General features: G+C 36.1%; 1 protein-coding gene across 1 annotated transcript in view; it reads left to right on the forward strand.

Annotated features, from left to right (window-relative positions):
• GAD1 (glutamate decarboxylase 1 (brain, 67kDa)) overlaps window positions 1-12,740 on the forward strand; it is a gene marked incomplete at its 5' end in the record, with an annotated part of 18,997 nt that extends 6,257 nt beyond the window's left edge. Inside the window, 10 exons of the mRNA XM_010133798.1 lie at window positions 475-590; window positions 694-773; window positions 976-1,030; window positions 2,097-2,213; window positions 2,374-2,438; window positions 5,755-5,833; window positions 7,355-7,504; window positions 9,799-9,906; window positions 10,620-10,709; window positions 12,327-12,740. Of these exons, the coding sequence (XP_010132100.1) occupies window positions 475-590; window positions 694-773; window positions 976-1,030; window positions 2,097-2,213; window positions 2,374-2,438; window positions 5,755-5,833; window positions 7,355-7,504; window positions 9,799-9,906; window positions 10,620-10,709; window positions 12,327-12,500 (1,034 nt within the window). The remainder of the gene's footprint in view (window positions 1-474; window positions 591-693; window positions 774-975; window positions 1,031-2,096; window positions 2,214-2,373; window positions 2,439-5,754; window positions 5,834-7,354; window positions 7,505-9,798; window positions 9,907-10,619; window positions 10,710-12,326) is intronic.

Consider the following 12,740-nt stretch of genomic DNA (forward strand, 5'->3'; position numbering starts at 1 on the left):
CTTTCCCTTAACTGAATATAAGGAAGCTTAAAATAACTAGCTTGGCTGTAGAAATCTACCTTTAAGCATCTGCTTCTATATCTACAGTGAGAGACTGTAAACAGGAACAAACTCTGCACTTATCCAGTATGTGAAATTTCTTCAGTCTCAGACAATTTGCTAGGTTCCTGTTATTCTTGCTACAAAGAAGTTGTCATGCAAAAGCAGCATAATGAAAGCTGAACTTTTTAGGAATGTGTTACAAAATGTTAGCATTTGAAAGAGATGATGGATAGGAAATTCTGTCTATCAGTATGACTTTCTAGAGGGTCTGTCCTTATGCTGTTTAGACAGATGACCGTGCATTTCAGAGATTTATTTTTTCATAGTTCACTGCCACTCGCTGCATAATGCAAATGGGTCTTTGTCTTTGGTCTAATATGCATTTTTTCTCATTATCACAATTTTATTACGCATTCATTTATTCATTCACAGGAGGAGCTATCTCCAACATGTACAGCATAATGGCTGCACGCTACAAGTATTTCCCTGAAGTCAAAACCAAAGGCATGGCAGCAGTCCCTAAACTGGTTCTTTTTACCTCGGAACATGTGAGCTTAATACTCTGCTAATTTTTAATTTATTGATATGTGTCGTGAAGATGCTTCATCATTAAAAAACCACTCCATTAAATCTGTATTTGTTTCACTGCAGAGTCACTACTCCATAAAGAAAGCTGGAGCTGCACTTGGATTTGGAACAGACAATGTGATTTTGATAAAATGCAATGAAAGGTAGGATGAATGCTAAGGTTGTGAGATATTAAATGTGTTTGTCTGTTAAATTCATTATGTTGTGTGGTAAGGACTAGTTCAGTACAGTGTGTCAAGTTGCTAATGGCCTGTTGATAAAATCCTATTAAAGTATTTCAACTGTAGCTATTTCCATATGCACTCTTTAATTTTCTTTGTCTTTCTGTTTCTACAATAATTACAGAGGCAAAATAATACCAGCTGATTTGGAGGCAAAAATTTTGGAAGCAAAACAAAAGGTTTGTGTTTTTAAAAATCAGTGCTTAACTGCTTGGCTTAGTAAAATTACCTCTTTCTTTGAAGGCTGAGGATTAACGTTAAAAGAGAACATTATAATGATATAAATGTTATAATAATATTTTCAGCTGTTTAATTATACAGTCATGTATCATTTAGGGAATTATCTGTATTTCTTGCTAAGGTTTCCATTTACTGTTTAAAAACAAAGTATTTTTAACTCCTGAACCACATTTGTATTTTGTAACTTTAAAAATCAGCTTTCTTTTTGGAAATATATGGAAAAATGTATGAAAACATGATATGAAACCTGGTTTTATCCAACCATTAAAGTTTAGCCAAAAGCATCAAAAATTCTATTAAAGTCCTAAAAATTCCCACGTATTTCAAATGTGAGGCTGCAGGGTTCATAAATATAGCCAGTAAGTTTAATTTTTTGAGGCATTCATTGTTATTGCTTGAATCAATGCAATGAAAAATTCATTTATTTTTGTATAAACCTGCCAAAATTAGAGCAATCAAGATTTTTTTTTGTTTCTTAACTTCTTTAACTTTGGGCCCTCTGTGAAATTGCTGTTCACATTAATTCAAAATTGTCTCACTTTAATCTGATAGTTCCACATTTACTGCTTTTGTTTTGGATTACTTTGTTCTGTTTTATTCTGTTTCTTAGTAGATAAAGACTAAGTTAACAACTTCAAGCCTCCAAATCATGATTTACAAGTCACATTTAATTAATTTTCCTTTATACTGCTGTAAAAGCCTCAACTTCACTATTACTAGTCATGTACCATAACGTTTGAATCTCCTGAGAGAGATTAGATAAAATAATATCTTCAACTTCTGACTAGTTGATTTTGTGAAGTTACAGTGCAATAAAACCAGAGTTTGTTCCTACCATGTGTACAGTTTGTTAGTTTCTACTGTTGCTTGTTTGTACCTTTCACATGGAGGAAAAACATTTTTAGGCCAAAAAACAGGACAGCAACATTTCTAAAATGATTTTAACTTTTTTTTTTTTCTGAAAGAGACTGGATTTTGTATTTAGTTTTTAAATTTTTATTGTAGGGATACGTTCCTCTTTTCGTAAATGCAACTGCAGGCACGACAGTGTATGGAGCCTTCGATCCAATACAGGAGATTGCAGATATATGTGAAAAGTATAACCTCTGGCTCCACGTAGATGTAAGTAACTAAATGAAGTGCTATTATTGGGGCAAAAGAGGAGTTTTATTTACACGTGTTTTGTCTGGAATTAAAATATTTGTTACTAGATCCTGAGTAGATTAAAATATATAAGGCTTTCCAAAACAATGAATATTTTCTTTTTTCCCGTCTCTTCTAGGCTGCCTGGGGAGGCGGACTCTTAATGTCCCGAAAGCATCGTCATAAATTGAATGGAATAGAAAGGTACTACACAGTGCTTATTTGTTGTATTGTTGTTATTGTTACCTTTCATAAGGTACATGACAATTCACAAATTTGTAAAAAGATTAATTTGCTGCATTAAGCAGTTTAAACACTAAATTAAACAAAGGCAAGACAGACAGGAAAGGTTCAGACTAGAAAGATTGAAACAATACTACAGAAGAAAACAGGATGTACAGCTTGATGGAAGGTAAGTTTTCAGCAGATTTGAAGGAGGACAAGGATGTTGCTTGGCAAAAAGGAAGGGAGATTATTCTATGCATAGCTTTGAAGGGATCATAAGTCTGGGAGTGGGTGAAGGAGGATTTGAGGAAGTGTGAGAACTTGACAATCTCTGAATGTCAGGCTTTGAGTATAGCAGTGAGAAATGATGAATCCACAGAAGGTGTTTGAGCATGAATACCCACGATGGGAAGCCATGACATGGTGGGAATTTGTAGAGATTCTCTCATGAAAGATATTTGCAGTTATTTCCAGAAAATAAAGAGTATATGCTCTGCCTGAAAAGCAGTATTCTGTAAGTGAAAGTTTATAATTATGTATGCTTGCTTATTGCTTATTTATATACACATATATATATGTGTATTCAAGAAAGAGAAGAACACATGGTAGAGACTGAATTAGCAGCAATTTTTAGGGGTACATTTCAGTGCCTTTAAGGCTGGAGAGGACTGCAGTAGCACAGGGCTGGTACAGCCTGAGCCAGCTGAAAACTGAGGGAACTTACAGTGAGGTTAGAAAGAGTGATGGATTCCCGCTGCAACTCAGGGCACAGGAGGCTATGAATTGGTTGTATGTGGGAATTACGTGAAACAAGCAGGAAGCTCTTGCAGAGTTCAGTATGAAGTCTGCAGAAAAGAGCACATAATGCAGGTTACCAAGATGCCCACTGGGACCATAAGACACCATTTGTTAAGTAGTTAATTGAACCAAATTTAAAAAGGGAAAGCATTTGTGTTGGAAGTGATAGCAGAATGAAAGTGTGACCCTTCCTCTGGCCCTGACCATTCAGACTCAGGAGCCGTCCCATGTCTTTGGCACAGTTGTTCTCGTATCCAATGATGACAAGACTAGTCGGTAGAAGATGCTTTCTTTATAAGCCCATGGGTGTGTTTGTCTCTATATTTCCTCTGAAAATGCTTTATGATAAAAGGCTGCCTCTCTGAATAAAAATCAGAAAAACAGTAAAGAACCAGAAACATAAGACCTTTCCCATCATTGCAGATATCAGCTTCCAGGGAAGAAAAAAAGATTTGAAACAAGCTTTGCCCATGTACTCACAAATTAGCACCAAGTTGCTTCCTTGAGTCCACTGAGCTGAATACGGGCTCTTTGTAAAGGTGTGAAATAAGAGCAGTAAGCAATGCTCTTCCTTAGGGAAAACAAACTTTCTTAGTGGTGGACATCTCATACAGCAAGTGAAGAACAAGTCCAAGATAAAGAACAATGTACAGAAGGACTGGTAGGAAAGCCATGTGGACCCTTGTGTTGCAGGAACAGCAGCGTCTGGTGTGGCAGACTACTCCGCACTGACAGAATCGTATCAACCTCTGCCCAGTCCGATTTGCTAGCCACTTATGTCATGGCAACATCTCTAATATGAAGTCAGCATTGTAAAGTATTTCCCTTAAGATACACAGGTTTGGCCACAGTAGTTTGGCACACCTCTTTTGACCTGAGGTCAACCCAAGTGTTAATTAACACCCTCAATTAATCAGCAAATACAGAAAGCAGCAGGCCACGAAGCATGATATTATTTCTTTTCTAGTCAGCCGTACAGATCCAAACATGGGTTGGGGCTCACATGTACCACGTAATTGCCTGTCATGGGCTCCAGCTGGAGTCTATTGCTAACACTCAGGCCACACTCGGCCTGCCTGGAGATGTGGCATGTAAGGACTGGCATGCTGCCACAGTTCAGAGCTGGGATTGCCTATGGTAGGATAGCTTCTGGCTGGCTGGCTGCACAGGGTAGAGAGTGACATTTTCATGTTAAAATAAACCTAATGCTCCTTGTGAAAAAGTCTTGAAGTTGGCTTTGTTTGGAACCCTGAAAATTAAATAAATGTAATAAACTGAAACCGTAGTGTTCTCAAAAAGAAATGAGCTCTTCTATACATTCCTATTTCTTGACTACTCCATCTGAGCTATTAGTGAAGTTTACAAAAGTATAATTGCCTCCTAAATCTGAGCTATATACCTGCTGGTTTGTGCTGCGTAAGCAGGAACTTTTAGAGGGATTATGATCTCCCCAGGTACAGCACAGACTGCGCTGTACTTTTAGCTGAGGGATGCTATGGTCTAACCCAGCACAGACAGAGACTGGAATTGTATCTGGAATCTTCATGTCTCCAGTCCTCAGACTGGAATAAGGATTCACTTGTTGCTCAGAACAGAGGAAGTATGGTTGTGTCTGTGTCCTTTGAGAGCAGGGTACAGAAGAGAAGGAAATATCTTTGAATTTTCTTTCAACCTTTTTGTGAGAATACATCCATAGCCTGTGAAATGCAATTATACAATTTCCTTCTCTGGAACACACAGTGAATCAAGGGACATCTGGTAATTAATTACTTAAGGCAAAGAGGTCAATGGATGTGCAATGTTGGCATATTTATTTTAGTGTCATGATTAAACTGTCTGGGATAATATGTTAAAAATACAGAACATCTAATCTGTTTGGCTGGTAAATTAGGTGATCTTGCGCATCCACCTGTGTTTACACACAAAAAGTTTTAAGCTTTACGTAGAGAATGATGTGATTGTGATGTAAAGCCTTTAACAGTCTGTTGGCTCGACAAGCTGGTACAGAAAAGGCCTCTTGTGGTTCTAACTGGGAAAGCAGGTAAGCATGAGGAATGTCTTTTCCTGTCTTTTCTATTTTTCCAGCAGCTCCCAGAATTCATATTATTCCCTTAATTCTCTGACATCAGTCAGTACCTTGAACTGACACAACCCCTCAGACTGGTTTTTCTGGTTTTATTAGTGCTATTTCTAGAAGTGGAGTCTTCTGGGGATGAAGTGCGTATAGCAGCTAATCAGCATAGTCTGACACCAATTAGGTGATATTAGTGATAATATAAACTAGTCAGAAGTCTGACATTGCAATGTTAATGCACAAAAAATTCCTTTCCTGGACAGTATGGCTGGGAAAGAAGACACTGGAGACGGTAATAATCTCCACAGTGAAATCATCACGGTCAAAACTCCATTTCTAGCTGAAAGCAGAAAACAGAGGTGACCGCTCCAGGTTAAGTTTCTGTTTTCTAGACCTATCTGAATGTGAAATTTTTTTTTTCAGAGCCAACTCAGTCACTTGGAATCCACACAAGATGATGGGAGTGTTGTTACAATGTTCTGCCATTCTTGTCCGGGAGAAGGTCTGCCTTATATTGAATAATTAAGCAGTTAAAAAATCCCCAAACCCCTACTTTTTAAGAGGGCAGTGCAAAACTCATTTAATTTCAAAACTTCTTTTGGAAGGAATAATTATATGGATTTACATTGGTTTAGGAAGTTGTTTTATCTGTTCTGGTTTGGGGGTTTTTCTGTTAAAGCTGTAGACAATGTGGGTCAGGTCTTTAGGTACTGAATCTTTGCATGTTCTAATAATAACACTAGAAGTGTGCTAATATACTTCATCTGACCATCTGCTCCATTGATTCTGTGATACACCCTTGGTCTTAGTAATTGGTCACAGTCTAAAATGCTTAAGTAAAAAGCAGCTTTCTTCACATTACACAGTTGTTTAAAAGTTTCTCAATTCTGTTGAAAAGAAAACATGCTGCTTTTTTATATTTTTAGGGCTTTCTTCTAGGTTGTTCATTGTCATCAAAGAAAGCAAGAGGAGTGTCTTAATTTTTTTAAGCAATATGTATTTTCCTTAGATGATAAAAAAGAATCATATTATCTGTGGGTAGGACTAATTCTGTTGTCTACTAATTTCTGGCATACCAGTAGTACTAGAAGTGATTAGTTGAAGAAGTGGTCTCTATGCATAGAGCGGGATGAAGGAGTTGTGGGTTCCAGCCGTAGGTCTGCTATTGGTCTTCCAGGTGACCCATCTCTAAACTGAAGGCTACAGTGTTTATGTCCCTTTATAAAACACTTTGACAACTATTGGAGGAAAGCACTAGCCATGATTTCATGGTGTGCATGCTTATTATGTTAACTGTTGCTGGATTTCGGCAACATTTTTTGTTATCTATATGTGAACTTTGATAGGTGCTTTTATATTTATCAGATAGACTAGTGTCTCTGAGCTTCTTCAGAGAACAACTGCTAACCTGTAGAGGAGATGCAAACCGCTTTAGAAATGTTGCATGTGTAAGACTACTGTGTAACATACTGAATTTACTCCTCTGTGTTTCCTTCAAGAGATGTTTAATGGTAATCCATAGGTTTCTATTGGTCTGTGGACCGTAGTTGTTTGTAAGCAAAAAACTGCTGGTTTAGGTAATTTGTACTTACATTTATCACTAATGTTGTCATAAAACTGGACAATATATAAAATTGAAGCATGCAAAAAATTACTTTTTTCTGTTAATTTTCTGTAGCTGTCTGCTGCATTGAGAGACCACAGCTTTAGTCTAATATGTGACTTAACACATCGAATTTAAGTTTTAAGAACATTGCCCTACAAAGTGAAGTGGACAAAGTTTGTAGCAAACCCTAAGAATCCAAATTAATCTGAGAATGTTTTTACAAGTGTAGGTGTGTAAAAACATAGGTTGTGAAATTATTTTTGTGGCTCAGGTTTATAAAACAAGGTCAGTATTTTATAATTTGGCTGATTAAAGAACAATTCTTCTGCATATATTTGAAATACTTAAATATATAGTACTAATGCATACAGTTTCATATGCACTTGTGCCATGTAAGTCATAAGTCTTTCGTTACAGGGTATACTTCAAGGCTGCAATCAAATGTGTGCAGGCTATCTCTTTCAGCAAGACAAACAGTATGACGTATCCTATGACACAGGAGATAAGGCAATACAGTGTGGTCGACATGTGGACATTTTCAAATTCTGGTTGATGTGGAAGGCAAAAGTAAATAATAAACATTCAGCTCAAAAATCAGAGAAGTATTTAATTTATAAGTCATATGTAATGGAATGCTTTATTTTTTTAAATAGATGTTTGTATAATGACAATCCCTAAACTCACAGGTATCCAAGTATTAAGTCAGAAAAGAACCATTTGACTTGTAGAACAATGTTAACCATCAATAAATTCCACTGGAAATCAGAAGAAAGGTTTAAGTCACTAGATGAGTTCTGCAGTAAAATCAGTGAGGGCAGGACACTGAAATGGTCTTTTGTTGTGATTCTATACACTTACCATATGTATTTTATGACAGATGACTTGTAGTAATAGCAGAGTAGACGATGTCTGACAAGGGTCTCTTGAGCATCAGGTTTCAATGCATAGGTTCTATATTTGAAAACAAAGCCTTTTTCTTAAAAAGCTTTGCCCAACTAATGATTTAACAGTCGATTCCCTGGTTTGCTGTGGTATGTCTCGATGGCTGAATTTAAGTGTGGGCTTCTGTACAGAAGAAAACACATTTAATTTTTATTTCTTTATCTGTGGTCATCTTATTACTATATTTCTTGCTTCTTTGCTGACAAAATGGGAATTCAGTTGGGTAACCTGTCTACAGTCTAATCTTTTTATATAAAACTGAGATTAAATCTAAGGGCAAAATAGACAATCATAAAACAGTTTTCACTTTGGATGAGAGTTAGACAGCAGTAGTAAATAACCCATGATGATAAATGATGGTTTCATGCAGATTTCCTCAATGTGAGAAGAGAAGAAAGTAACAGAACTGTAGATACGCAGTTACTTTTAAACAGATTGCAGACCTTTCATTGTTTATTTTTAAAATTACTTCAGGAAACAAAACATAACACTTCAACAGGTAATACTTATAAATTACTTTAGTAATCAGCATAGATTTGATTACTAGGCCAAGTACATTTCAGTTCAGACTCTGTTCTTGCTCCAAAAAAAGTATTTTCATTACTGTAATCCAGTAACATGAAAATGCTTATAACATATTAGAATTGGACTGTGACTAGCAACTTTCAAGTATGTTGTTTATGATTTTAATTACAAAGTCCTGACTACAGACCATCAAAACACAGACTGAACGTTTTTCTAAATACCATCTGCACACATTTTGTTAAAACTAGCATGTGGATTCTGCCTCTGCTATTTACTCACCTGATAAGCTGATCTCATTAAAGAAGTAGAACACTTCGCAATAAAGAAAAAAAATACAATGGAAACCATAATGGATACGAGTCATATTTAAAATCAGAAGTAGGATATTTATGGATGTAATTCTTCAAAAAAATACAGATTAAAATTGCTAAGTTCATCCATATATCTGGAATTTAAATGTATCCAGAAATCAGTTACTTTGAACTTCTATTTGGTCTTGAGTCAGATTGAGCTTTCTTGGACCTGAGTTCATTGAGGTATTGGATAGAACCTTTTTCTAGCAGATTGCATAATTATATTACAAAAATGTTAAGAAAACAAAATACTAGGAGCTATGGAAATTTTTCCTTCTGCTTTAGCTACCACGAGTGATCATACTCTTGTCCTTATAGTAGAAATATACAGCCTTGTCCATAAGTATTCTTTTGACTTCACCTTCAATCATTTTATTCAGTACAAAGAACTTACCCCAAATATGCAATAATTTAAGAGTGTACTTGCCTTCCTTACGTCTTCATTTATGTACAAAGTGTGCTTAAAAACCCCCCCGCAACTCTTTATTTCTTATTTATTATCAACATTCATCTACTTTTTCTGGGATTATGATCTTTCAAAACAATTAAGATATGACAAAATATCAGCAGGCAGGCAGGCAAATGACTTCGAGCAAACATTGCAGGCTTTTGCTTCCTGACTTTTTGAAATAAAATTTTCTAGCAAACTATTCAGAGGAAATAAATTACATCCCAACTCTTAACACATTCAGCTGAGTTCCCATTCCCTGTTCCTAGTCTTTCAGCAAGAGGTGGGAAGCCATATTTTTTTGAAATTGAAAAAAGACCCCTAAAAACAATGTATTAAAAATATCAAACCCCCTTCTTATTATCATGATAAATTCTCTTAAAACGACACCGAAAGTAAATAATTATTACAGTTAAGCTGTGTTCAGTTGCTTTTGTAGTTGATTAACTTTACTTTTAAATTATAAGAAATAATATTGCTAAATGTCTTCTGAATGAAAACATTTAAGAGTGACGCCTGTCTGAAAACATGATTGCACTGGAGAAGGAATATAATATAAGGACCATATAATTAATACTTTATTTTTAAAACAGGGTACAGTAGGATTTGAAAATCAGATCAACAAATGCCTGGAGCTGGCAGAATATCTCTATACTAAAATCAAAAACAGAGAAGAATTTGAGATGGTTTTTGAAGGGGAGGTGAGTTTTCTTTCACTTAACCTGTGTGTAGGAGCCAAATCTGTATGGAATTTCAAAAACAGTCCTCACGCTTCTCACAGTTCTTCAAGCCTGCTATGCAAAACTGCTCTTATTTTCTAAAGAACTACATGACTATTGGCATCTGGGTGGTTTTTTGGCCAAATGCATGTGATTTTATACCAAAAATGTCAGATTGATCTCCTTTCCTCTCCTGCAGAGGACTTCTCAGTTTAGGGTGTGAAGACTACCTTAATACAACCTACTCATGCTGAGATTCTGCATTATAACATAGGTAACTGAGCATCTGTTACTTGTGCGGCGTTCTGTTGCTAGTGCCACTGCAAAATCTCTTGGTTGATAGAATAGCAAATATACTTTGTCTCTCTTCCTTCTCTTACTAAGAAAAGGAAAATTGGGCTGCCTTTGCTGCGACCATGGAAAACAATTCCTCATAAAATTGCACGAAAGTGAAAGCATTTGCACTTCATTAGCGCCCTAAAACATTGTAAATGGGACAATGTATAAGGAATCTAAGACAGCAGATGCAACAAGCAGTACTGTCATCTGTTTATTTTCTTTCAATGTGCAGAACTACAAAAGTTAATACTATGTTTTGTCTTTCATGTTTGTGCTAAAATATGCTACTGACTAGCCTTTAGTGTGTGATTGTATTATTTTGTTTTATTGATGTATGTGTTTGGTTCTTTTTGCAGCCAGAGCATACAAATGTATGCTTTTGGTATATTCCGCCAAGTCTAAGGGGCATGCCAGACTGTGACGAGAGAAGAGAGAAGTTACACAGGGTATGTATTTTTGTTAAATGCAAATATATAGTCTACTCTTTCAACCCAAAGTGTTCTGTTTATTAACAATAATTCATCTGTGTGTTGACACAGGTTCCAAATTCTGGGATATCTGTTCTCCAGTTGCTTGTAATGACCTTGATACTTGTTCAGCTTTGTCTCCTTTTTATGCTGAGGCTGAAGTCACATTTCCCCTATAGAAACAGATACAGAACATACTCAGTTACTCTTTATTTTGTATCACTTCTGTGCTTCCAAGTGTTATGGATCTTTAAAAAGTAGCTAGGCACAAAGACATCCCAGTTGTGTTTGAATAGGACAGCATATCAGCAAGAGAAATGGAAGGGTGATTATTTGAAAATGTGGGGACAGGTAAAGGACGTGGAAACCTGTAAGCCCTTCTCAGGTCTTTATTTTGATTTTAAACGTGCTTGGTTAGTCATGCATTGATGCATTTCAGTGACAGTTATGCCCTTTGGAGGATGCTGGGATAAATTTATTTGAAGAAATAATAGAGGGAATTGAATGTGCCATAGATGTACCACCAGGAAAAGTACCAGGTTACTTAGGACTTGGGGGAAGTGAAATACATTAATTTTGTAGTAGCATTTTAGTCAGACAATTAGAATGAAATACATTCAGGAGACAAAAGAATGATTTTATAGTTGTCAAAATGAATTGGAATTTTTTTATGTTTGGGAAGGGATAAGAATGGGCAAACCTGGGAAGTTTTGTAGAAGATTTTATCTGTGCATCACACTGGGGAGAGAGAACAGAACAGGAATTTCTGGGTTAACCCAGAGACATGTTAGATAAAGAAACTGCCAAAAAAGAGAGGAAAGAGGAAGACAGATAAGACTGTTAAGGAGGATGAAATGTTTGACTTGACCCAGTTAAATGTTAGAGGACATTATGAAGCATCCTACAAAACAGTACAAGAGCCAGACATCTAACCTTGGCTGGCAGGGAGGGGAGCAAGAGAAAGATCTGGATGGAAAAACTGGGCTCAGTCAATACCAAATATTAAGATTGCCAGCACATTATCTCTTGTAAACTGAGGAAGTGAGATTGCCCTAAATGCACAATACTGCAAAACTACAGGAAAGTTTCCATGGCTTATGCTAACAGAAAATACTCTTTGAGAAAGATCTTGTTGAAAATTTTCCATCATTGTTCACTCCCCCACCCCGGAAAATTACTTGGAGAAAACGTAATATTCTCATGGATAACATCTGTTACCCTCAAAAAGGTGGTTCTGGAGTAGGTTTTCGTAAGACGACAGAAAACATTTCTTCGTGCTGAGGATTTTGTGTGAAGATATTATACATACATTTAATCGATAAAATTATTACATAGTGAATGCTCTAGGCTGCTATTATTCTGTTAATCAAGATGATGATTATTGTTGTCAATCTTCCTTTAAATATCCAATCCTACATATTTAGTTTTCCAAGGTTTTTCTGTTACAGAACTTGTAGTAAAAACTGGTGCCTTTCTGCTATGTCCATTTGTTTTTTTGAAATTAAGAAATACAATTAAGACATACAAAGAAATGATAACATTTTTTAATTACTCTTCTCTTTCTTTTCTTTTCTTTTCTTTTTTTTAATGATAAAGGTGGCACCAAAAATCAAAGCACTGATGATGGAGTCAGGTACCACCATGGTTGGATATCAGCCTCAGGGTGATAAAGTCAACTTCTTCCGAATGGTCATCTCAAACCCTGCAGCAACTAAGTCTGACATTGACTTCCTCATTGAGGAAATAGAGAGGTTGGGGCAGGAGCTGTAGTACAGTGGTGGAATGATTTATTTCTCTAGTTCACTGTTTCCCAGTACTGGCTATTTTTTAAACCAGTTCTGCAGAACATGTTTTAAGGAAATTATCGTTCTGTAACATCCTTAAACAAAACAACTATAGGCTACTGAAACATATATGTATTGGTAGGTCATATTACTGAGGGAAAATGTATTATCTTGAAGTTGAAGTACTATTGACTCTTACATTGATCTTGTGTATTGTAGTCAGCAG

The sequence above is a fragment of the Buceros rhinoceros genome, unplaced genomic scaffold (assembly GCF_000710305.1).
Source record: "Buceros rhinoceros silvestris isolate BGI_N320 unplaced genomic scaffold, ASM71030v1 scaffold19343, whole genome shotgun sequence".
Taxonomy (NCBI): Eukaryota; Metazoa; Chordata; class Aves; order Bucerotiformes; family Bucerotidae; genus Buceros; species Buceros rhinoceros.